The 26,397-nt window shown below is 39.5% G+C and overlaps 1 protein-coding gene across 1 annotated transcript in view; it reads right to left on the bottom strand.

Moving 5' to 3' along the window:
- The window catches only part of Ctnna3 (catenin alpha 3), a 1,456,883-nt gene that overhangs the window by 1,108,007 nt on the left and 322,479 nt on the right, over positions 1-26,397 (bottom strand). The window contains exon 6 of the mRNA XM_051153175.1: positions 8,648-8,911. Within this exon, the coding sequence (XP_051009132.1) occupies positions 8,648-8,911 (264 nt within the window). The remainder of the gene's footprint in view (positions 1-8,647; positions 8,912-26,397) is intronic.

The following is a 26,397-nucleotide window of genomic DNA, read 5'->3' as shown; positions in this document are numbered from 1 at the left end:
TGGCAATTTATTTTTACAACTATTGACAGAGCTGTGCCAGCTTTACTTAGCTGTGTTATTTTGTTGTTTATGACAGGGCTTCTCTATGTTAGGCCAGGCTTGGCTCAAATGTGCCTTTCTCCAGCCTCAGATTCCCAAGAGCTGGGATTACAGGAATATGGCAGCAACCCCAGGTTTATAGAGAAAGCTCTTTCTCCTTCAGCTTCTCTACAGTCTGAAGAAATGTGCATTTCCCTATCAGTGTCCTAGCTGGTGCTTATAATGTGCAATAGCTATGGAGACTGGTATTATTCATAGTTCTAGAAGACCCTTTGTTACTCTTTCTCTCTTCTGGGTCCATATTAGGGTATTTTAAACCTGATGCACCATCTTGTATATTAACTTATTTTTCAAAATGTTTTTATATTTCTATGTCTGTGGAAAATTCTAAGCAGCATTTTTAAATACCTTTCAGAGATCACTAATCTTCAATCTGATCATGTCTTACCTAAACAACTGTCAATCAAAGCTATACTTTTCATGTTAGACAATACATTCTACTTGATTTTTGAATACTCTTGTTCCTTCAACACATTTATAGTTGTAATAAATAAGTAGGAGAATTGTGTACATTTAACACAACTAATTTAGGTTCAGTATCTTGTGATCTTGTGATCTCAGTGTCTGTAATGGAAAAGGCTTTCTCCGCAGTTCGTTCCTTTTGTCAGTGTCACTCACAATGGCTTACTTTATTTGTGTGTTATGAGAACTTATCTTCTTTGGAGATGTATTAGAATTTTTTGAAGACTGGGCATAAAGTTCAGAATGAATTTGAGCTTGCTTCTGCCAGGTCCCTTGAGGTATTGCCGAGATAGGACAACTTTAAATTAGATTTTTCTGCTGAGGTTTAAGAGGCTGCACAGACAATATAAATTCTGACCCAAAGCCCACATAAGGATAGAATCCTGGTTAGAAAATTTCCAGGTGCATTCTGTTCTTTGGAGGCTTGGGGGTTGGGTATGTGTGTTCCTCTGAGCCACCCAGAGCCAAGGCTAAGCTAGTCAACCTTTCTATTTCCTGCCATAGGGGCTGGTGTTTTCCTCATTCACCCAACAAGATGATCACACTTTAAAGATTACCAGCTTCTTACAAAGGTCTCCTATGTTGTCTTCCAACCAGCACATTGAGGTTTTTGTCTTTCACCCTCAGCTGGTCTTTCAAAGTTCAATCCTCAGTCTTTAACTACAAAGAAATTACTACATATTCCCCAGAATCCTATTGCTGGGTTCATATGAACTTGACATTTCTTTACATCTGCTCTTTTTTTAAAAATCCCTTAACAGATGGACTATATATTTTAAAATACTTTATCCATCATTTTAACTACTTTTAATTCACTGCATTTCTGGAAACAAAAACATATTTTAAAAATAGTAATATATGAAATAATTCTAGATAGATGAGTGACAGCTACTTTCTCCCAATGTTCCTAAGTGTTTATCTAATTGACAGAGGTCTGGCTTTTCACTTAAGTGAAAACATAAGGGTAAGAACTGTGGTTACCCAAAATTACTATGTATAATAAAAGGCAACAGATCTTGAAAATTACAGAGAACTTAGCTTGAAGGTGGGCATCTCCTTAGAAAAAGCTATAGACAGACACATTCTTTTTCATTTGTGCTGTCTTATTTTAGAAAGATTCTGACCAACACATCACTTCAATATACCTTCTTGGTTTCTGCACTATAAATTCATGGCACAATACAAAACTAAATCCCTTGTTAAGTATATTCAGTTCCAGCTTGAGAAAAGAGAAAAATTAGAGTAAGATTTAAAAAGGTGATCATTGTGATGTCACTGGGGTGGAGTAGAAAGTATAGCATGTTCGAACGTACTTATTAATTCACTGATATCCACTTAGCACCTATGTCCTCTATGCACCTGGAGCTACAACTAAATACAGTCCTATACTGGACCATGAAGCTTTAGAGAGAGAGGGGATAGAAGGGCTAGGTAGAGAAAAGAATATAAGGAGAGATAAAAAACACTAAAGACACTTGAAAAATCCAGACAAAAATCTACCTCTACAGAAGCTTCCTAAAATATATACAGTACGCATATAAAGGAAGTGTAAACGGAAGTATCCTATAAAGGAGGGGCAATGCATCCCCTAGTCACCATAGGCTATCAAAAAAAGAGCCCAGTGCCAGATATGGAATATCTCTTTCCTAACTGAAAGTCAGTGGGGTCCCATAGAACATCCCCCTACCTGCAAAATTACAAGCTTTTTCTGTTGCTCTTGGCTATTGTTCAGAACTTGATAGTAAGACCTGATTGCTGAAGATACCATATACTTGAGTCATAGAACATAGAGAACTCAAGTGGTACCAACCCTAATCTTGATCCCTGTTGGCTAGCACTCTCTCATAATACTAGAAGGTTCATGAAGAGAAGGAAAGTAATCAGTAGTCTTACTAAGCATGAACCCTGAAAACTACAGTAGTGACAGACCTGGAAACATATGCTCACTGGTGTAATGGTGGCATGAATGTTATGGGCATAACCAACTACTATTGCTTGGATTTAAGGACTGATCCATGTGATGCCATTAACTCTACCAAAAATAAAGAAACAAACAAAAAAAAAAAACCCCATGATTAGCTAGGTCATATACCCTAAGGAAGAGCCTAATATTATTATTCAGCAAAGTAGACATAGTAATAGGCTGTCCCTTATGTTTTTAAACCCATAGATTAATGCATCTTCCTATACTCATCAAAGATGCTTCTCTTTGCAATAAATGATAATACCATTACTGGTCACAACTGGTCCATTTGCAGAGAATAAGAAACTATTCCCAGTTATATAAATGAGACATCTATATCTTATGCTCCCTTCTGCCCAGGAGGAAGCATAAAGACTATAAAAGCCGGGCATAGTCAATGTCTGCAACAAAGCAGTATTTGCTGGACATGACTGGGCCATTTCACACATGTTCTCATGGCAGCTATGACTACTTGCACAAGCCCACTGAGACCAAGCCAGCCAAAGCCCCAGCATGGGTAGATAAGGAACTCATGAAGTCCCACCCCTAGCTGAGGAACTATTGTCAGATGGTCTATAGAGGGTAGTGTCAGTTTTGTACAGGGATATGTTTTCTTAGAGGTTACCTATGCTCGGGTACATCAAGGACACAGAAGAAGCACAAAGAAACTCAGTGACTTTTTTAAAAAGCATATGAAGTTGGGAAGGAAAAGTGGTCCAGGGAACAGGGGATGAATTAGAGGGTAAAGAATGGAAATAGATTTAATCAATACACATCATATATATATGTATGAAATTATCAATAAAGAATGTAAAATTATATATAAAGGAAAAATATCGCATCCCTGAAAATAAAATAACTGCACATATATCCTTCATTGTCATCACCTTAAAAGACAGATGCAAATAAGTCCTATTATGATTTAAACAGGTGGGGTTTTTTTTCCCTTCTACAGAAGGGAAATACGTGTTAATGGACTTCAAGTTTTCAAGGCAATTTTCACTAGCAAAGTTTCCTCCTTAATGACATTTTCAAAATTCTATTCATCTACAATGTGACACTTCTCAACTTCTCGTTCAGTCAAAAATGCAGAAGCAACACTCTATAACTCATGCTAGCCTTTCCAATAAGTCAATCAATTAGGTTGTACAGTGTTCTAATTCAACTTCCATTTTCTTCACCAATAAATCTCAAGTTTCATGCCCACAACCAGCCATGACCCAGAATAAAAGATTTAGCAGAAGTTTTAGCATGGCAGCTGTTGAGTAAGTGTTCTGATACACGTTCACACTATAAACATTTAATGAGGCTGGCTCCCAGCAGAGTATTTACTACACCCATTTATTTCATAGTAGTATATTTGCAGGAGCAAAATAGAGCAAAAGTTATTTCAGATCCTCTACCAATATAGCTCCCCGTAAATAATATAAAGTACAACCATTTAACTCACAAAACTATTGTTGAAAGGTTAAATTTTCAGTAAGTTCTGTTTTATCTAGTTCAGACACCTCTGACAATTACTTGTAACCTGGATATACTTTTTTCAAGCATTTTTTTTCCTGAAACCCTATCTTTGACCACAACTAAATTTCAAAAGTTGTTAAGACACTATTGGGATCCTGGGGAAGTATTTTAGGTCTTCTTGCTGTTTGTTCAGAAGTCAATGTGTCATAAGAGGTCTTCTCTTCTTGAAAAGACCCTTCTCAGTGCTTCTCCTCCTCAAGCCCTGCTACTTCTTGCCTATAGCACTCGCCTTCAACTAAACTGAGAAACCAAAGACTTCTCAGTGGAGGATCAATTTGGAAAAGTTTGGGGATAAATGAGGTCCTCTGTGGGAACACCTCTGGACACAAATTTGTTTAACACTTTGGAAAATGTGCTACACAATTCCACCTGCCCATTCCTCTGGAAAGTTCCACCCCATTACAAAAAGCACTTCCCAAATACAGACTATTTCTGCTTAATGACCCATGGGAAGTGTTTAATCCACCAGAAAGATGTGGTTACATTTATAACTTCCCTGATGATTCATATAAACTAAGAACCTTAGGATATAGTTGACCACATTAAGTTCTAGCTAGACAAACTCAGTACACGTACAGTTATAGATTCTTCTGGAATTAGAAAGATTATACTTATACCATGTCCTATACACTGGTATCTTGATGAGCAATATAAAAAACTTAGGTCTCATTTTTTCTGTAAAGCAAAAATAAAATTGTCAGTGGTGACAATGTAATAATCAAGCAAATAATGCGTGTTTAGCTGGAGGGACTGGAGAAATGGCTTGGCAGTCTGAAGTAACTTGCTGTGCAAGCATGAGGACCAGGGTTCAGATCCCAGCACTTACTTAACAAGCCAGACATCTAACATACAGCAGTAACCCCAGCACCAAGGGGAGTAGGAATAATAAAATCAACGAGGCCTGCTGATTTTGAGTCATGAAAATAAGCACCCCAGGTTCAGGGAAAGTGACTGATTGATAGACAAATACATCTGAAGCTCTCTTCTGGTCACTATATATATATATATGTATATTCCACACACACATCTAAAGCCTACATACTTAAAACAAACACATAAAAGCAAATATCAAAACAGTTTAGTCAACCATATATAATTTATATTTTTTATTTGTAAAGATCAGGTTTATTGGGGGGAAAAAGCAAAATACCCTCAAACCAAAGGATGAGATTTTATATCCAAAAACATCTGCCAAGTAATGTCTATAGATTGCCAACCATTTTTATAGGGTATATTTTATTTTATATGTATTTAGGAGGAGAACATAACTAACTCCCCACTTTTTTATTTTTATAGGGGATCAAAGCAGGAAGGAGAGTGGGCCATAGCTCTCTTTTGGATACAACTATCTGGAAGGAAAATAGACACAAAGATGAAAAAATATTTTTTCACTGTATACAACAAATGGTTTTTTTAAAAAAAGACATTAAACTGTGAGTATCTCTCTAAAAGCCAACTTCCTAGCTATTAGACAGTCAAGTCTACTGGCTACAAGTTTTCTCTACCCACTGCTGCAACACACTAAGCCGAGGCCCCTGCATGCCAGGCCTCACATTTGCACGTTAAGACCAAGTTTTCGTTTGTCTGCAGGCACTCGTACTTCCCATAGTGGGCAAGCTTGTCATCTTCAGTCATCGTCAGAGCTGACCTCTACAGAGGTCACATCAAAGCTGACAGGTCAAGCTACTGTGTTGTAAGAGAAACCAAGACCTTGTTCAATAGTTTTTTCTATTATCCTTTCTTTTTGAAGGAAGTTAAAAAAGCAATCCTCCTAAGCAGAACAATCTCACATGGTCTAGGTCACATTATAAACCCAAACACTGGTGTGGGAAGCCAGTGATGGAAACATACGAGACCTTAAAACACCCCAATCAAGGTTGAAGGCCTCCAACTCAGTTCTCCCGATTCACCGCCAAAGTCCATTAGTTGAAGTAGTCTGATCTCCAAGATTTGAAAGAGGCAGGAGCATGCAGACAGGAGCAGGAATCAAAGACACCACAGAGCTGGTTCACAGGAGAAGAGCACTGAGTCCCTAGGCCACAGCTCCCAGTGACTGGGAGAAAACGCCTTTGAGAACATGTGTGTGACTTACAGACTGATTTTGAGAGGCTGACAGTACCATCAAGAACATTAGGGGAAACAGACTGACGAGGTATATTTTAGAAAGGATGGTGTTTGGAAGGGGCACAAATGGGATACACAAAACTGGAATCTTCCCATGACCTCTAATTACACCCTCCTCCTCCGGTAAATGAACATTCGTGTGTTTATTGGAGGCCAAGCCATTTCCTTTACCTAGTAGAAAATAATCGGTCAACTCCTCAAAGTTTTTCAAACCACGACTAAGTTTCCCATTCATTTGGTCCCATTTGGTCCTCAAGTTTTCTATTTTATTAGTTTGGACTCTAATGCTTTACTGGTGTCTTGCTGCTTTCTTCTAAGACTGGTCTTTAGAAAGGAGATTTTCGATCTTATAAGGATAAGACTGAGCTGCATGTAACACACAAGACTATTGTGTGTTCAGAGAGTGAACACTGAATGGTAGGGGATTATTAGTTTTCACTCATTTTTTACCTTGTCAGACAAAGAGTTCCTAGATCCTGTGTATTTTATGTGTTTTCACACGGATACAATAATCTGGCAGCTGGTAATAATGGATTAGAAATGAGGATCCTATTGAAATGTAATTAAATGGAAGACAAGCTATTTTAAACTTAAAAGAATTATCTGATAAATATGCCATGAGGTCGATAAGAACAGTGTAGGTATTATATAAATTGTGGTATTTCTTTTTGGTTATAAGTACAACTTTAGTAATTTTAATTACAGATATTTTTCGTTATAGAAAACTCTGTTTCCAAGTAGTCTCTATAATGATGTTAAGATTGAATATTTACTATGCATTGCTTCAAACAAGCACACCTGTATTATTAATTCATTTAACCTGATGACACTGTGATGTGCCTCTTATAAGTAAGACAACATAGAGGTCCAGAAATATTGTTCCCAAGGTCACAAATGTAGCAAGTGCCACAGTTGAAATATAAACCCAGGAATGAAAGCTCTCAGATTTCTATCCTTAAACACCACACTCTGTTATCTCCCGCTAAGGAGCTCCTTGTTGGAATAGCATAACCAGTGCTCTTTGACATCATACTTGAAGACATGATAAATACCTCAACTTGTTCAAAATTGAGTTTCTCATCTTCTTCCGAGAAGCTTTGCCCACAGCGCTCCTGTGGCTAAAGAAAACCTCTTCTATCTGCTCAGTTAAAAACTTAAAGCTAACTATCTACACAACTCAAGATGATAGCCACCTCCCCCTTCCAAGTAGACCTTACTATTCAGTTGTGGACAAGTCTATCCTCAGCTACACAGATCCATCCTCCTGACACCAGAGCTCATGGTCTTCACCAGGAAGCTGACCTACATTCAGGAACTGAAAGATGCAGAAAGGGCTGTGCATTTCAACCTAGTAGGGCACACTCTGAAAACGAACGCTAAGTACCAACTGTTGGTTGGCCCAGGCTTTGGTGGTCTGTCTCCCAGATAGACTTCATCCTGTCTCTACCTCCCTGACATTAATTCCTAATAGCATCTCAGATCGTAAACTCCACTCTGTGTTGCCTGAGGACTCGGCATGCAAAACCAGCTACGACTCCTCCCCTTTGCTCGTGTTCCTCACATCCATTCTATCATTAGCTGATTCCTACTTACAGAAATTGAGCCTTGTTGCTGTAGGCATGACCATGGAGTGGGGTGATGTGTGAAAGGGATGAGATGAGCTCGGGTTCCTAGCGTAGCCTCCTACCTGGTTCCCAGCTTCTCACCTGATCTGCATTCAGTCTGTGCTCATGTAGCGCTAACGCCATTCCGTTAAGACATAAGTCTTAGTGTGTCACAGCTTTGCAGAGAGTCCCAGAAGTTCAGAGGAGGAGCCTGCACAGCCTGCTATAGCCAGGTCCCATTGGCTCTTTCCTTGGGCTGTGAACTTTCCCCCTTGCTGACTCCACCCAGGTTCCTGGCTTCTGTGCTGTCACAAACACAGGGAAGTGACTTTGAGCCTATGTTCTAGATCTCCATGTGATCCTGACTTAAATGCCTCAGGTCTTTAAGGATACCTCACCTCTTTCTAATATGCCACTTTATTTGGTTATTTATAATCATTAGTGTGTGTGTGTGTGTGTGTGTGTGTGTGTGTTTTGGTTTTGGTTTTTTTGTTTTGTTTTGTTTTTGGCCTACATGCTCTTGCTAAAATATAAACCCTTATAAAGGCAGTGACCAGACATATTTTCAAAGCACATAGAACAGTGCCAATAATAAATATTGTATAGTAAATAAAAATCCTACACTTCAGAAGCCAATCTTTGTAAAATTCAAATCTTCGCAATTCCAACTTAAAGGCTTCTTTGGGACAGGAATACTAGGTGCAGATAGAAAATCTTGTTGTTAATCAATTCACTGGAAGACCCAAGAAGGTCACTGAGACTGATTTAAATATGAAAACAAAACATCCTCTGAACTCCAATGTGTGACCTGAACGTCTGCATCTGCTTACTTGTGCTGAGACACGGTGGCATTTTGGCCCTCTCCCCTTACCTCCAGCTCATCAAGAGCACTTCCCAGGGTTGCTGCCTGAGGTTCAGAAGGCGCTGGCACATTCTGGATGCCTTGGGAAGCATTTGAAATTACATCAAGAGCATTCTGGATCTCTTCACAGACGGTGTCCTTACTGGCTTTGAGTGAAGCAACATCAGAATGTTCCAAACAAGCTGAACAAATCGAATGCAAGAGGGGGGAATTCTCCTTCAAGGTGGCCCGGGCTCCTGCAATTTCATCCCTCTGGCTTGGAGATTTTAAGTCCTGAGGGGAAAAAAAAACACATTCTTATGATTGGTTATAGAAGAAAGACATACCACCCAGATGCTCCCTTGAGGCAAGTAGGACAGCATAAATCAAAAGACAGTAGGCAGTAAGCACTCAGGTGGAGCTAGTCAAGGGCATTGGGAGTCTCTAAAGTCCTTCAGATTCTGAAGTTCTACAACAGAAAATAGGGGGTAGAGTTCATAGGTAAAGGTCACAATGGTGGAGAGGTATCCCCAGTCAGCGATGTGCATTATCTTAGTTTCTAATCCTGTTGCTGAAATAAAATATTCTTGACAAAAGCAAAGGGGAAAAATAGTCCATTGGGCTCAAATTTTCAGGTTTCTGCCCATCAGTGCAGGGAAGTCAAGGCAACAGAAATGTGAAACAGATGCTCACATTACAGCCACAGTCAAGGGCAGTCAGCACTGACCTAATGCATGCATGCCAGTATTGATCTCCTTTCCCCCACTCTCTGAGAGTTAGAACTCCTCTCTAGAGAGTGGTGCCACTCACAGTGGGTGGGGTTCTCCATCATAATTAGCATAATCAAACCACTCCCCCACAGACCCACCCACAAGCCAGCCTAGACAACCTGTCACTGATGCTCTTCTCCCAGCTAATGGTAGACTGTGTCAAGATGACAATTAAAGCTAATCATCACACCCATATAAGTCACTACAAATGCTGACATACTGTTAAGTGCATCATCAGGCAGCTTGAATTGCTAATATTCTGTTAGCCTATTTTCCATAGATACTAATATTTGCATTTAACTTTCCATTAAAACAAATCAAGTGAATTAAAAACACTAAACTTTTCACCATTCAACTACCTTTTTCTATTTCATAAATGGTAATAAATCAATCCCATTTTTTTCTTTTCTTGACATTTATCCAACAAATAATTGCTAAGCACTAAGCATATACTAGCCCTTGTGTTAGAATCCAGGAGTACAAATATAAGCAATCCCACCATAGCCTTGATTTCTTGAAGTTCACGTTATAGGGGAGGAAGCTTATAGACAAATAATAAACTAGACAAACATAGAGACAAGTCAGTTTCAGGCGATGAAAGCATGAATGAGAGAAGAAGGAAAACATAATAGCAGCTGGAGGACGAAGGCGCGTTTGTGTCAACAGTTGGCTAGGATGTTTCTGTGGATACGACAATTCGAAGTAATTCTCATTGGAAAGTATCACAGAAAAGGGAAAGCTCTTACATAATGACGGCGGGCTAAAACTGCTTAGGACAAAGTGGGGGGTAGGGGGAAATAAAAACATTTGTCAAGCACTGCTTTAACCAAGTGCTGTGACATGGGTACATTGTGGCACAAAAAGTGTCTCTTGGGGTACTCTCTAGAGACCATAAGCCATACCTAATAATGAGAAACAAAACAAGCAAGATCAGCTTGGGAGACATTCCACATCCCACATGGGCACTATTCAACAGGGCAATTTATTGATAAATGGTCATAGACTAGAACAGAACGGGGACACATGACAATTATACACAATGCCATTCTCTGGAATAGATCCTAGAACAAAATAAAGGTATTTGTGCAAGCCTTGTAAATCTAAATAAAGGTCATTAGTAGTAGTTAATGGTGACACATCAATGTCATCCCTGTGTTGGGACAAATGTTAAGATGTTGGGAAACCTAGGAGAAAGGAATTCTGTACACTGTCGTGCTTGCCATGCTTTTTTTTTTTCTTTAAAACAAATATTATTACTTCCAAAAAATTCCTTAGAAAAAGCTGTCAAGGGGCATTGATGTTATATGCGTATCTTTCACAGAAACATCATAAAAATGTGATAAATGTGTTTATTATCTCATTTTTTAAATGAGAAAGCTTAAGTTTCAAAACACTAAGCATCTTCAGGGAAGGAGCAGAACAAAATGGACACATGTTGTCTTTTGTAGCCTGGTAGTAAGCCTTCACCCTAACAATGTTACATTCTTTCCTGTTCCGGAAAAATTTTCTTTGTTATGCAAGAATAGAGTCTGGATTTATACCTCACACAGCCTATAAAGCACTTCTATTTATCCTCTTATGGAGCATCACAGTTTTGGGTGAAGTTTGTCATTACTAGCCCTGTGTTAACTAAGTAGATACTTAGTACAAGATGATAAAGAGACTGGCGAAAGAACAGAGATCTAAACTTAGGTCTACTCGTTAAAAACACTGAGGTTGGTTTTTTCCCCACAACACCCGGCTTGCCTGGGACAATGTTGCTGGGATTAATATATGGCTTGTGTTACTGTATTTTTAGTTCCTTCTCTTCTGAAAACAAAAGCTGTCTGCTACTCCATGCAGGATTTTGGAGATTAATGTCTTCACAGACTATAGGGAGGACAGTTAAAGCAACCTTCAACCCACTGCTCATGCTTATTAATTACCCAAGAAAAGACAATTTGTGATTTTCTTGGCCTCCTATGATTTCCCCCTATAGCTGGTCTGGGTCCTAGTTGTGGCCCTGACATTAGGACTATAGACGGGTAAGTCGCCCATTCTTTTGGTATCTGTTTTTCCATTTGTGACGATGGAGATAATGATCCTTCTGCCAGCCTTCTCACGAGACAGCACAAGAACTGAAACAGCCTGCAGCCATGTCGATCCTGAGTGTGCCAATCTCATCCAATCTTAAAAGGAACAACTGGAATACATATGGGAAGCAGTAAATAATTATAGAAAAATAATGGATCACCCCTTAAATTTTTATCAAAAATGGCATGCAGTTTTTGTCCTGTGATGGTGTTGGTGATTTTCATATGCCTGGCTTATAGCAGCGCATACTCATGTAAAATCACATTGCAAATGACATAAAAATGTAAATCACCTAAAGAACATACTGAACAGAAAGGATGCACAGCCCCTGTGAGAGATACTCTGAAAAGCACTGATGTTCAGAAAGAGCTGCGGAAGACTCTCTGTGAGACAGTGCAATCAGAACACATAGTATGTAATTCCCTCTAAAGCAGCCTGTGCATAATTCTTTATTTAGAATGGCATTGTCAGTATTTAGGTGAGAAATGGTGTACATAAATTATTAAAAAGAAGGTTAAAGCTTAAGATCTCATTTCCTTTGCTTTGGTGGTGGTTAGGTATATCTTAGTATCAGTCCTGTAATGCTGTAAGGACTTTGGGATTTTTTTTATAAAGTACAAAAGTTCTGCCTTTTGAACATATGCTTTGTCATCCCTACCTAAGGCAATGACAGAATCCTTAATGAGTACCAGTACCCCAAATACCAAGCCAGTGAAACCTGCAAGGAAGAACAAGATCTGTAAGCATCGCAAAATTAATACATTAAGACAGTGTATAGAAAGGGAGCAGGGTAGAGATTTCAGAAAGCATTTGAGAAGACCACTGCTCACAAATGACACTGCACATTATATAGTTAATGTGCCAAATATTCTTTGGGATAAATGGCACTCATTGTTCTAAATTAGATGTTACTATGTTGGTAGTTACTTTGAGCAATAATACTATGAGTTATACATTGTCTACTCATCTTAATCCCAAACCAGGTCAAAAGATTGTTCAATATCAAGGTCATCTGAGGGTGTTCCTGGATAGAGGTACACAGAATTCAACTCCTAAAGGACGGACACATACTTAATTTATATATATATTTAATGTGCCAAAATAAAAATCACACACAAGTTTTCCAAGCTAAGAAGACATTAAATGTTTCCATCTGATGAAGAAACCCACAGATGGGATTATAAGAGAAAAGAGAATTTACACATCTACACAAGTGGGTAGAAAAAAACAACATATGAATTATAATCCTGGCAAGGAAGATGAAATATATGCAGAGATTTAAAGAGCACATAACGTAAAAGCAGGGTCTCTAAACTATTAGTTAATTCAACCATCAGTCCAACAGTTGCTGAGCCTGTATTGCAAGTCAAGCATTATGTTGATGTTAAGTGCTGGGAATGTGAAGAAAAAGACCGAAGTGTAGACAGGCAAAAGAATCTTACAGAAACTGGGAGCTAGAGAAGAGCTAAGCTCTTAGGGGCACTTGTTGCTCTTGCAGAGGACCTGTGTTCAGTTCCCAGCACCAACATGGTGGCTCACAATCTGTAATTCCTGTTCCAGAAGGATCTGATACCCTCTTCTGGCTTCTGTGATTACTGCACGCACAGGGCAGATATACATACATGCGGGCAAACACACACACAAAATAAGTAAATTTTAAAAATTGTATACAAACTAAAATAAAGTTACAGCACAGAAGGAAAGCTTTGTTTTAAAGGGGTTAAAGTAAATATTTGAGGCAAATTTTGGAGGCATAATTGATAAATAAATTAGCATATATTCAAGGTCTACAATATGATATATATATACACACATCATGCAATGATTTCTGCAATTAAATTCATTAAACCATTCTCATCATGCCTCATTACTATGTGTGTGTATATTGAAGAAATGCTTAAGATCTATTCTTCCAGTTAATTTTAAATAATACATTGTTATCAGCTTTCATTACCATACTATAATTAGATATCTAGAACATATACATCTTAAAACTATAATTAGTGTCCTTTAATTAATTTATTCTCATTTTCTTCATGCCCTACTCCTAGCAACCACAATGAAACACTCTTCTAGAACTTAGATACTTATTAGAATACATACAAAAATGAGGTCATTGTGTATTTGCCCTTTTCTTTCTGTGATCTTGCCTAGCACAGTGTCCTCCAGGTTCATTTGAGCTATTGCAAATATAGGAATTTAGAACAAAATGACTCTTAAACAGTAAGAAGAAGCTGTTCTGTGAACAGTGCAAAAAAAAAAAAAAACAACAAGCAAAAAAACAAACAAACAAATAAAAAATAATGTGTGCAGCAGCCTCAAGCACAGAAAGAGGAGGAGCCTGCAGGTTACTGTGGGTGACATTACAGAGAAAACCTGAGTAACAAATGCAGCTGGGAGACACGTCACATGTTATGTCCAAGAATTCTGAAAGCAACAAGATCACTTGGGTGTTTTGAAGAGGTCTTTGACAATAGCCACTTGAACAGATTAAAGAGGATGACATTGCAACTAGGGAGTCCAGGCAATACATCAGCTGCAGATGAGAAAACAATGAGTGTCTAACTCTGGACAGGACTACCAGGCTAAAGCAGGAAGGAACCATGCAATACTTATAAGGTCAAAACACTAAGATTTAGAGAGTAGACAATATTTAGCAGTGTCTAGAAAATGGCGTCCATGGTTGGCTGTAGACACAGAAATGAATTCACCAAGATGGAATTGTGATGAAAAGAATGCATTTGTAAGAAAAAGGATGATGTACACATATGGAAATGTGCTCATATGTTCATCAAAAGATACAAAGATGTCAACAACATCCTGTTCCAACTGTTCTAAACTGGAAACAAAGCAATGAGAATCAACAGAATGTGTTACATTCAAGAGAGTGAAAAAAACCCACACAGGAGTATGTGTTGTTTGATTCTATCTATATACAGTTTTGACTCAGACATGAATTTAGAGCAGAAATCAGAATGGTGATTGTTCTTAAGGAGTGATCAGAGAAGAAATCTAGCTCTGCTAATTGTTTCTTTTTCTAGGTGCTAAATACACAGGTGTCTGCGGGAAATTTTCACTGAAATACATTCTTTTGAGCTGTATGTTTTTCTGAATGTATGCTGTAACTTAGTAATTATAAGTTTATATAAGGGCTAGCAAGATGGGTCAGTGGGCAAAGGCCCTTGCCATTAAGACTAATGACCTGAATTTTATTTCTAGAACCCGCAAGGTAGAGAGAAAGAACAGATTCCCACAAATTGCCCTATGATCTACACACGCACAGAGAGAGAGAGAGAGAGAGAGAGAGAGAGAGAGAGAGAGAGAGAGAGAGAGAGAGAGAGAGAGAGAGAAGCGTGCATACTAATCCCACACAACAAATACATAAGTGTAATAAAATTGTAAAGTTGAAGGACCAAACATGTCAGTAAAGCTAAAACTGCTTTCTCTTAGCAAATAACACTGGTGCAAATTACCTATGGACCTGGCCTGCTGACTACATTTTTTCCATGTTAGGGGGATGATAAGAAAAGTGGATAAGCAGTCCACTTTCTGCCTAGTTAGAGGGATTGTATTATTAAAAGGAAAAGAAAAAAAACCTGACTGCTTGAAAATAAACACAGAAAGAGAAAGTTCCTTTGTGCTGACCATCAGAAAGGCCAAAGCAAAAAGATCTTCACAGGGGATGACTCTGCGTGCCCTCACACAATGCTGCACTTCAGAAGCTTGCAGAAAACTCCCTGCTAAGCTGTGTCCCTAAAGAGTACCTCAGCAGATCTTCTGCTGGGCAAAGTAGAACGACATGCAAATTCTCACATTTCTCTTCCTGGCGTTCCAATGAAGCTTTGGAAGCTGATAAAGCCACTCTGGTAATGGGGAGGGGAGAAGGGAGCTAAGAAAGAGCAGTGTTTGTTTTCTTGAGATTAGGAAGCCACATAGCTAGAAAGCCTGTGTACTCTTTGCTATTTGGATTCTGTGTGCGGTTGGCTTCTCTTCCCGGTCTTCCCTCTGCCAAGACACCACATGCTGACTACTTCATTGGTCACTGGGCAGCTTCATGTTCTATTGGAAGACAAAAGGGTGTAAATGCGTGCTGATTTAAATTTTTTTCTCCAACATAAATCAGGAGATGGGCATACTCGACCATGACTGACCTGAGGGACAGAAGATATTGAAAAAGAACAGATGGCAAAGAAAAGAAGATTTTGAGAAAAACCGGGTTTCCGGGTTTTTATACTCAAGACATCATTAAGCAGCAGAGAGAGCAGGTTAGAGAGATGGCTCAGCCTGTTAAGGGCTCTGGCTTCTCCTCCAGAGGTCCTAAATTCAAATCCCAGCAGCTACATAGTAGTTCACAATATCTATAATGGGATCTGATGCCCTCTCTGGAGTACAGATATACATGAAAATAAAAGCACTCATATACATAAATAAGCAGCAGAGAGAGCCTTCTTCTGCCAGTCTATTCTATATTATATTAATAGGTCAGACTTCGTAAAGGGGAGAATAAAAGTGATCATATTCAAATAGGCAAATGGAAAGCTGTTGGGTAGTAGTATTAAATAAATCTCTAAAGTATGTATAAGGGGCTCTTAATGCACCTTGGATAGCAGAAAGACAACAGGGTGAATACTAACAACTTCAAATACAGCAGAACTGGTTTGTCTGTGTCCTGAGACAGGATATCACAGCCTATTCTCAGACTCAATACTCTCGTGCCTCCTGTTTCCAGGCAGGTTAACCATCCCTTATGGCTATATAGTAGTCAATTCTGTTCAACATATTTCCAGAGATTCCTTCTGAAGGAATCCTATGGGGAGATATCAGAACTGTTTTTAATGCCTATTTATAAAAAAAGGAAAGAAAAGAAAAGGATAATTGTACAAAGGCACATATAGAGCAAAACCAATGATAGCAATTGTTCATTTTGGGGGGGTTTTGTTTGTTGGTTGGTTGTTGGTTGGTTTTCCTGAGACAGGGTTTCTCTGTGTAGCCTTGGCTGTCTTGGACTCACTTTGTAGACTAGGCTGGCTTAAACTCACAGTGATCCCCTGCCTCTGCCTCCTGAGTGCTGGAATTAAAGGCATGTGCCACTACACCCAGCAGCAATTGTTCTCAGACCATCAACCTGCTTGAGTTCCCAGGGAGCTTCCTTTACCCAAACATTGAATTGCTTTCTCATTCACGGGCCAGGCTGTGGATGGGATTCAAGACTGGACCATGTCTCCATATACAATTTCCTCAACATTATTTCTATCTGTTGTCAGTAGCTTTTAGCATCTGGTCTCAAAGACTTGTCAAGAAACAAAAAGACTTTCTTTATGTCCTATCCTTCTGTGGTAACTCAACAGAAAACAGACAAAGGAAAATAATTGTCATGCCTAGAATGACTCAGGTTACAAATGCATTTCCTTAACTGAGCTGGAGAATAAGATTGATGAGAAAGCCTGAGGGTGAAAATAGGAGATGGAACTGGACAGAATGTTTTAGGACAGGGAGGTGAAAGCAACACTTTTAGAAATGTCCAGTGCTCCTATTGGCAGTCGTGTCCTTGCAGGGGCTCAGGGATGCCAAGAGGGAGTTCTGGTTTCCAGTTTGTTGTTTTCTCTTCTCCTAAGGGAGTATAGTACATCTGCCCGGAAGCCATACCTGAGGATGTGGAAAACACTAAGGCAAGTACCTGAGCCTCGTGGGTGGGCAGACTAGAGTGAGCACCTCCTCATGCCTCACCCCAGATCCTGCTGCAAAGCTCCCAAGAGATGGCACTCTGTGTCCCTCATGCTGTTCCCACACGTTGCCTTCTTTCTGTCCCCTAGGCTCTGACCCACAAATCTATGACAAACTTCCTTCTAAAACTCACCCTCTAAGGCCGGGCGTGGTGGTGCACATCTTTAATCCCAGCACTCGGGAGGCAGAGGCAGGTGGATCGCTGTGAGTTCGAGGCCATCCTGCTCTACAAAGCGAGTCCAGAACAGCCAAGGCTACACAGAGAAACCCTGTCTCAAAAAAAAAAAAAAAAAAAAAAAAAAAAAGCACCTCATCTTCTGTGGTGCACGGATTTCATAGGAGATGAGGAAGGACCCAGAGAACTAATTATTTGGAAGCTTTGTGTCACTATGACCAGAAGATGCCCTAATTCCTGAATTAGAGCCTGCCTGAGGCAAGAGCGCAACTGTCCATGAAACTCACAGGCTCCCACTTCTCCCCATTTCACTGAGGCCAAATCTATTGCTTGAAACTGAAGTGTGTGGTCCAAAAAAAAAAAATGTCATAGATACATGAGAGAAAGAGTGAAAATAGCTACACTCAACTTGAACAAAGAAACATTCTAAATATAATCTCTTAGTAATGCTTGCCTAATGGTTGCTTTTCCAGGAGAAACTTTGGTTGGCTTTTTAGTTTCAACAGGCTTGAAACACCTGCTCTAAAGGTGGTAAGTTAAAGCCAAGACTACAAATAACCTATGTTTATTCTAAGCAGGAGGCTTGAATAGGACAGATGTTAGTAATAGGGCGTGGCAAGGCCCAGGCACACTACAAACTATCGCCTTGCATCTGGAAGCATTCAAGTCCAAACTGGCAAAGCTAAACAAAATCCCTTGGCCTCTGCTTTGAAATATTAGCCCTGATATTTGCCTCACTAATGCAGTCCACTCTGTGCTTTATGTTCATAGCATATTCATACTTGACCTTGGGAAAGATTGGAAAAATAGGTAATACATACACATCTCTGGGCCCAGTGAACCTACAGTAAGCTAATAAATAAATAAATAAATAAATAAATAAATAAATAGTAGGCAGGTGGCGCATTTCCAAGTCAGAAAATCAGATGCATTACAATGGAAATAGCAAGAGCTGACTGTAACTACAAGGTCAGAATTCCAATGCAAAAGCCCTCCAGTCATAGGCAATTTCAGGTAGAATAATTAACCTAACTTCAGCTACAAAATGAGAAAATAATTCCAACTTTCCAGGGTATTAATGACGTTAAACGGTTCAATGCAAAACACCTTTCCCACATCGCCTTGCTTGATACAGTTCTATGAACAAATTTCAGCCCATCTTGCCTCCCGAAATGTTTCTTCCTGTTTTCTCAGGCAATCGTGGATATGGGATTTAAATTGATGGGTATTTTCCACCTTTTCAAGCTCCAAATGCACAGCTAAGTTTGGAGATCAAAATAAACATGCCTAAACTAGAAATCGTTCTTTTTTCCCTGCACACACGTCCCCTTGTCTTGTTGAGTCCGAATGGTCCTGACTGTCCGCTGATGCATATGAAGCCATGAGAAACAGCCTTGATACTTCTCAATTATTCTCCACTGAGTAGCTGTTTCCTTGTCCTTAGCAGAGCACAAGTTTGGGGGAGAAATGAGTATTTTATTCCTATAAAAATGTGTAAACACGGGGAAAAAAGGATACATGAAGGAAAACATTGATAAGAACACAGTCTTGTTTTAATCATATTGATCCTTTCCCTGTAATTTCACCAAAGAGAACTTTTTTTAAATTAAAATCTGATCTCCATTCACCAGTTAACAACTTCCCAGTGAATATTATAAAGCATGATAGGGAAAGCTGACGCATGCTACAGCTCACAGTGTTTACTGATTACGAATGCTCTCCCCCTAGCCTTACTTCTTCCTTTTCCAACAGTTAGGCACCCTCTCCTCCCACCACACCATTGTCACATGAGGTTCTAGGGATGTTTCCATGAGCTGGGCTCTCATCTTCCCTTTTACCTTCTGGAACTTGCCTGTTCATGCTCCGAACTCTCTTGGATTCTCCTATCACATTTTCTCACGCACAGAGCCCATATTATACACCCTTCTTCCACAGCACACCTTAGCACATGTTATCAAGCCACTGCTTCCGATGCACTTCTATCCTAATACACCTATGTCTCCCACCAGATTGGTTCACTGGGGCTCAAATGCTCCAGTGTCCCCATGGAGGAGGCATAAGTGTAGCTCCAAGTCCTAATGAGTTAGTAATATCCGTTACTACCCGTAAGGAAATGAGAACACCGTGAGAGTTATTGGTAGAAGATGATAATTTACATATCCACAAAACAAAATTCCTAATCTTGGGAAATTATAGTTGTGATTATAACTATTTTTTTTTTTTAAAGGTAAGCTCTGCTAAGCATAGAAAGGAATTGTTTTAACTGTGCTCCAAATGAGGTTAATGAGATCTGTTTATAAACTACCCTTGAAAATGTTCTGGCCAAGGCCTCTTTTCAGAAGCTGATGATGGCAGCTTTTGGCACTGGCATACAACGGCATCATTCAGACTTTATTGCTGTAAAGCGGTGCTAGAAAATACCCACTTTCTAGCCTATTCCGCAACAGGAAGCAAGGCTTTGACCCAAAGGCAGAAAAAGATGCTCCACGATGAGGATATTACCTAAAAGCCAACTTGGTGTTCCTGTGCTAATGACTCAGGTCAACAACCTTGCCATGACTGGCTTTCAGCATCCACACAGTGCAATCGGGCTGCTATGAGAAAATACAAAGTGAAAGTTAGTGCCTTGCTCTGCAGTCTGATTTCTCCCGGAAATCGTCAGATAGATGGGAAACCTGGGAAACATAAAGTATGGAAAGCGTATGCCTTGTAGAGTAGGGAATATTTCTAAATATGTAGGTAAGAGATGCCTACGATAACTGGAAGAAGAGTCTGTTGGCTCGCTAACTGCCTCAAACATGAGCTGTGAAAACCTGAGCTCCTCCCACCCACTGCTTCCAAAGTGGATGGTATTCATTCCAGTTGTTCAAGCCAAAAGAAAATAGCTTTCATTTTTAAATGTCTCTCTCTTATATGTCATATTCAATCTGTCAGGGAAAAAAAACCTATTCGTTATCTTCACTTATTCAAAATGTAATCTATTCCTTCTTATTTCAAACCAACCTATGTCATTTTGTGCTCCTTCCTCAATATTCTATGTGATGGTTTGAAAGAGATGTATGTCCCCCATATTCTCAGGCATTTGAATACTTGGTCCTGATTTGGTGGTGCGGTTTAGGAGGCACAGGAGGTGTGGCCTTGTTGGGGGAAGTGTGTCACTGCAGGTGGGCTTTGAGAGTTAAAAACTCAAATTTGTCCACTCTGTAGACCTTGCCTGAAATTCGAGCCCTTAGCTGCTTCAATCAAAATGGTGGCCTAAGGCCATGCTTCCCTGCCACAATGATAGACTCTTATCCCTCTGGGACCACAGGCCCCAAATGAACCCTTTTTTCGATAAGTTGCCTTGATCATGGTGCTTTAGCACAGCAATGAAAAAGTAACTAGTGCGTTCTCCATGCCCACTGACACCTTGCCCCATAGGCCTCCTAGCTATTTTTCCAAGAATCCAGTCATGTCCGTCACTTGGGACTTTCCATTGCTGGCATGCTGTTCTAGATCTATGAGTGGACTCACCCTCTCATTCATTCATTCATTCATCCATTGGTTCATTCATTCATTCATTCAATTGGCATGTGGCTAGGTGCACACATGTGATATCACTATGGAGGGCAGAAGACCCTTGCAGGTGTTGGTTCTCTCCTTCAACCATGTGCATCCCAGGGACTTCACTCAGCTTTTTATATCCCCTCTCCTTGTTTTATTTTCTTTTTACTATTCATATTAACATATGCTATAGTTATTACTTTCGATGAATTTTTCAATAGAATGGAGGTTTCATGAAGGTACATGGCAAAATATTTATCTGTTTAATAAATGAATTAGAAGTAATATTTATCTAAACAGTAAATGATTAAGACTATGCAGTTTAAAATTCGAAGTATCTTAATTATGCACAAAATAATGTCATCTCTTAGGATGATAAAAATGTCAAACAACACTTAGAGATCAAAGACAGACAAGTGGTATAAAAACTGCTCCATTTGATATTTCACTCTAGAGATTTAAGGAAGTGTGTCACTGTACCTCAAGACTTAGCTGTAGTCTGAATTTTAGTCATCTTTAATGCTCACCCCAAGTGTCATGGGAGCTGATGAACTCACCACAAGACAACCCAACAGCTAGGTAGCTGGGTGTGCTTATGCTTCAGAAGATGCCTGACATGAAAGCCTATGCCCCGAGCTGATGAAGGTTTGCCTGTTCAAGAACTATATACAGAAAAGTATACAGTGCTGCCCACCTGTAATCCTAGTTATTTCAGGGGGAAAGTGGGAGAACTGTGAATCTGAGGCATGCCTAGATGAGTTAGGGAGACCCTGTCTTCAAAATTAAAGAACTCTGCACAGAGCCTAGATCTTCCACATGCAGAGCGATCCCTGTTTAATTTCGCCAGTTTAAATACTCATGTGTCTAGGAATGGCTTCAGTCCGCCCATGATACATAAGATAAATTAGCATTCTCACACTCTAGAGACAAGTATGAATTTAGCACCAAATGGAATCAGTAGATGACTAAACACTAGGGTTTTTTTTCCCTCCTCTCTTGTTTCTGTCATAAATACAACAGATGCAAGATGCTGGAATGTGAACAACCCCAGAAGGTTGATGTTTGCCTCTAATGCAGAAATAACCCATTCAAAATTTCATTCCACACAGCATGCCAGAGCTAGCAAGAACTCCTTAGTTCCTTTATTGCCATTAGGAGGACTTTATGACTAAATGTATCACAGAAGTCTCCATAGTTCAATGAAGCATATGGCTACCTTTGATGCTAAAGATTACCAAATGCATTTTATAAATTTATAATAACGGCACCTAAGCCCAGTATATATTGCTGCCACATCAGTGGTTTGGAATAGCTACAGTTCCCACTGTGTCCCGAGCATCAGTCAAACTTACAATACACAAAGGTGTGAAACACAGCTTTATAAAAGATAAGTTGAAGGCTAGAGAGTTGACACAGCAGTTAACAGCACTTGCTGTTCTTACACAGAACCTAGGTTTGGTTCCCAGCACCCACAAAGTGGCTCACATCCATCAATAACTCCAGTTCCAAAGGTCCCAACACCCTCTTCTGAAATGTGCAGGCACTAGCATGCAAATGGTATGCATACATGCAGCTGAAACATTCACTTGTATAAAGTAAATACATCTAATTCAAAAATTGAGACAAGTTCAGAGGGCATAACTGCTTTTGCATTATGTAGAAAAGTAAGGTTCTTCCCAGGAGAGAAACAGCACTTTTCAATCTCACCTCTTTTAAGGCATAGCATGCAAGAAAAAGAACAGCTCCTTATCAAAAGATAGCTGGGCAACTGTCATATGTTCTGGAGGAGATAGAATTCCTGCCACCCTGTTGAGTGTTGAACTTTCATTCACATTTTTTCCAATGTTAGACATGTAAGGAACATATACTCAGAGATGGTCAATTTCACTTAAGAAAATAAATAACTTCTACTTGATCAAGGAAATCTATAAAATACTCAATTGGTATCAAGCTTAATGACTAAAGACTGAATGCTTTCCTCCTGAGACAGAAACAGGGGCCTTTTCACCATTGCCATTTAACACTGTACTGGAAGTAGTGCTCAGATAATTTGGAATAAAGACATAACAGGTAATCAGTTTGGAAGAAAGATGGTAAAAAACATCTTCTACTTGTTGTTGATGTAATTTTTCATATAAAAATTCTCAAGAAAAATCACATACACAGTAAAGAGAATAAGGATGATTGGTAAGACTGTAGGTTGTAAGATAATATTAAATATCAATTGTACATATACACACATATGGGGTGTGTGTGTGTGTGTGTGTGTGTGTGTGTGTGTGTGTGTGTGTGTGTGTGTGTGTGTAGGGGTACTTTTAAACAACTATTTTTATTTTGGGTCCCTTAAATCTCTTTCTCCCTACTCCACCAATCCCTTCCAACATCCCAACACCAGGTAGTAGAGAAAGAGAATTAGTGGGGTGAAGGGGCATAGTTTTCACTAGCTACTTCCTGCTGTTTAGGGTCATCAGGTTCCATGGGGCAAGTCCAATCCTCACTTCAGGACATCTCTGACTTCTCATCTCACTGCATCAACAGCAACCAGGAGGAGCAGGAGGGAAGCACCAGCAGCCTTCTTCTTTCTTAGAGGCCCCAGTCTCTCTTTGGGTCTGGCTTTTATGCCCACTAATAAAGACCATGCCCCCTGCATGAGGTGGTTTACAGCTGACAAACATCATGTGCCCTCTCAGGAGGCAGTTACCAGCTGTGGACAAACTGGAGCAGCCTCCATATCCCACATCTGGCATTAAAACAAAAGCATGTTTACATATAACTAAAACTTCCACAATGTGTGTGTGTGTGTGTGTATGTGTGTGTGTGTGTGTGTGTGTGTGTGTGTGATTTTCAATCCCAAATTGAAATCAGGGAAATAATTTCAACTATAATAAAAGAATGATAGAGTTAACAGAAGTACACTAAAATAATCTAAGTGTGATCATTAAAGAAATTTATTAGGATGTAAGTAGATGAAAGAAGAGTGTATATGTTCTGGAAGATAACATGTTTATAATAGCAATGTAATCCAAGCAAAAATACAGGTTCAAGGCCATCCCTGTCAAAACTCAATAGGGTTTTTCGTTTTGTTCTACTTTGCAGAATTGAACAGGATGATCCTCAATTTTATTGGGAAATGTAAGGGATCAAGAATAGCTAAAACAAGTTTACAAATAAGGACAAATGTTGGGGGAATCCCCAGTTCAAAACTTATTACAAGGGCTGGAGATGTAGCTGACAACATGCTTTCTTGAACTCCACAAATAACAAAAACTTACTACAAAAAAAACAGTGTTACAACATAAGACAGACACATAGACCCATGTAATATAATCCAGAGTCAGATAAAAATCCTTAGATTAGTGGTCGGAATTTTCAGCAAGGGTGCATCATGACAAGTCAATGAAGAAAGAACGTTTTCATGCAGTGGTGCCAAGGCAAACGAGTATCTGTAAGCAAAGGAAAGAACTTGACTCCTTATAACACACACACACACACACACACACACACACACACACACACACACACGGGAAAGGCTATCACAGTCTTTAAGAGTTAGATCTATAAATCTCCTAGAAGAAAACATGAACCCAATCCTTTGCCACTTTGAACTCAACAATGGTTTCTCCAGTGTGACAACAAAAGCACAGACAACAGCAGAACCACAAAGTGAATGTTGACACCAAAAACCTGCTTCAATGCATACTATTTAAAAAGGGGAAAGGCATCACAGAGAATGGTGAAACGATTTTATAAGCCGTATACATCACAAGGACCTTAGATCTAGAACACGAGATAATGAAAATAAAACCACAGTGATTTTAAAAATCTTAAAGTAGGTGAAAATGAAAGAACCACACAACAAAATTTTTGAGCTACACCAAGAAAAGATAAGTATACAGTATATTACGCCTACATGAAGAAAGAAAAGGGGGGCTGACAAGATGCTTGGTGGGTAAAAAGCCCTGTGTAAGTATAACAGCCTGAGTCCGAGCCCTGGAGCCCATACAGAGGTGGGAGGAGAGAACTGACTCCACAAAGTTGTCCGTTGACCTCTACACAGGCACCTTAACAGGAATGCCCTCCCATACACAAAATAATAAATTAATTTTTAAAGTGAAATTGTCTGAATCAAGTGTATTAGATAAGACGACAAGATGTGTAGTCTCCAACCCATAATAATCTGGGACAATGGTTGGCTTTGGTAGTTCCTGTATAAAAAAAAATAATCAGAGTGATATCTTCTATTCAGTCCTAGTTTAAATGGTAGCCTTTTTATTAATACTCTCTGACAGATACACAAATAGAACAGAAGGAAAAAGTTGATGTTACCAAATTGCTTTATTGTCTTGACACTTATTTTACTACAGTCCAGGCCCAGCAGCTTTGTGACTTAAATGTAAATTCCATCTCATCCACATCGGCTCGTTTATTGGAGCTGAAGCCCTCCTTCCCTGGAGTCAGGTCCTCCTCATTTGCCAGGTCATCTCTGCACAGCGGGGCTCTCATTACCCCAGGCCCTGCCAATGGCAGAGTGTGCACTGTGAATCCGTCGGTCTTTGACAGACTTTCACATCTGGTCCTATTGCTTTTCACCCTGTGCAGTTTCTCCCTGAGCAGAGAGAAGTACCTATGAGCAACACCCTCACCATGACGAAACAGGAAGGCTAGGGGGTGAATTGGGTCTTCATAACTTTTTCTCTTGCAGGATGAGGCATTTTTCTTTCTTTTATTTTTATGAATAACAGTTTATGGGTGGTGAACGTCTAGGCAAGCATCTACACTGACTTCAGTAGTCCCTCAGCCTTTAATACCAAAGAGGAAAACTCCTCATATTTCTCCACACAGTATTAGTGACCTCATAGCCACCTCTGGCTTCTGTCTCTCCAGTGCCAAGACATCCAAGAAAGTTATTTCAAGTGGTATTTATGGTACAGTCATAAAGAGACCCTGGATCACAATTTTGCTAGCCTTGGAATCATAGCAATTCCATTGAGATTTAAGCTGGAGTGATGCTCTGGCCTTCTGAGGACGAAGTTGATGGCTGAAGCAAGGATCGTTCATTAAAAACAAAGGCAGAGACAGGATGGCCACATTGGGCCATTTGCAATATGGCCTTACTAAAATATATAGCCTTGATTTTCTGAAACAGCGGTGGTATAGCTTCTAGCTTTCTCCTGTTCTCATCAGGTAATTTGTATATGAATATAGCATGTTAGTTATATGAACATGCATAATTCATATTAGATATGTTTGCTGTTTCATTCATTTTTAAGGTCAGTATACAAAGTAATGGGCTTCATTAGTGCATTTTTGTACACATCATTCTTGGTTCTCATCCAGCCCTTCCTCCACTGTGCCATTTCCTAGCTCTGTAAGCATTTTTCCCTCAAAGGCTGGGAACCACCGTTTCAGAGTGAGCAGTGATTTCCCCACGTGGCTCCTGCCTTATCTAATGAGACTTACTATTTTTCACATCCTCATCATGTTATTTTACATAC

The sequence above is a fragment of the Acomys russatus genome, chromosome 11 (assembly GCF_903995435.1).
Source record: "Acomys russatus chromosome 11, mAcoRus1.1, whole genome shotgun sequence".
Taxonomy (NCBI): Eukaryota; Metazoa; Chordata; class Mammalia; order Rodentia; family Muridae; genus Acomys; species Acomys russatus.
The sequence above is the reverse complement of the archived record's forward strand: the minus strand, read 5'-3'. Positions and strand labels throughout refer to the sequence as shown.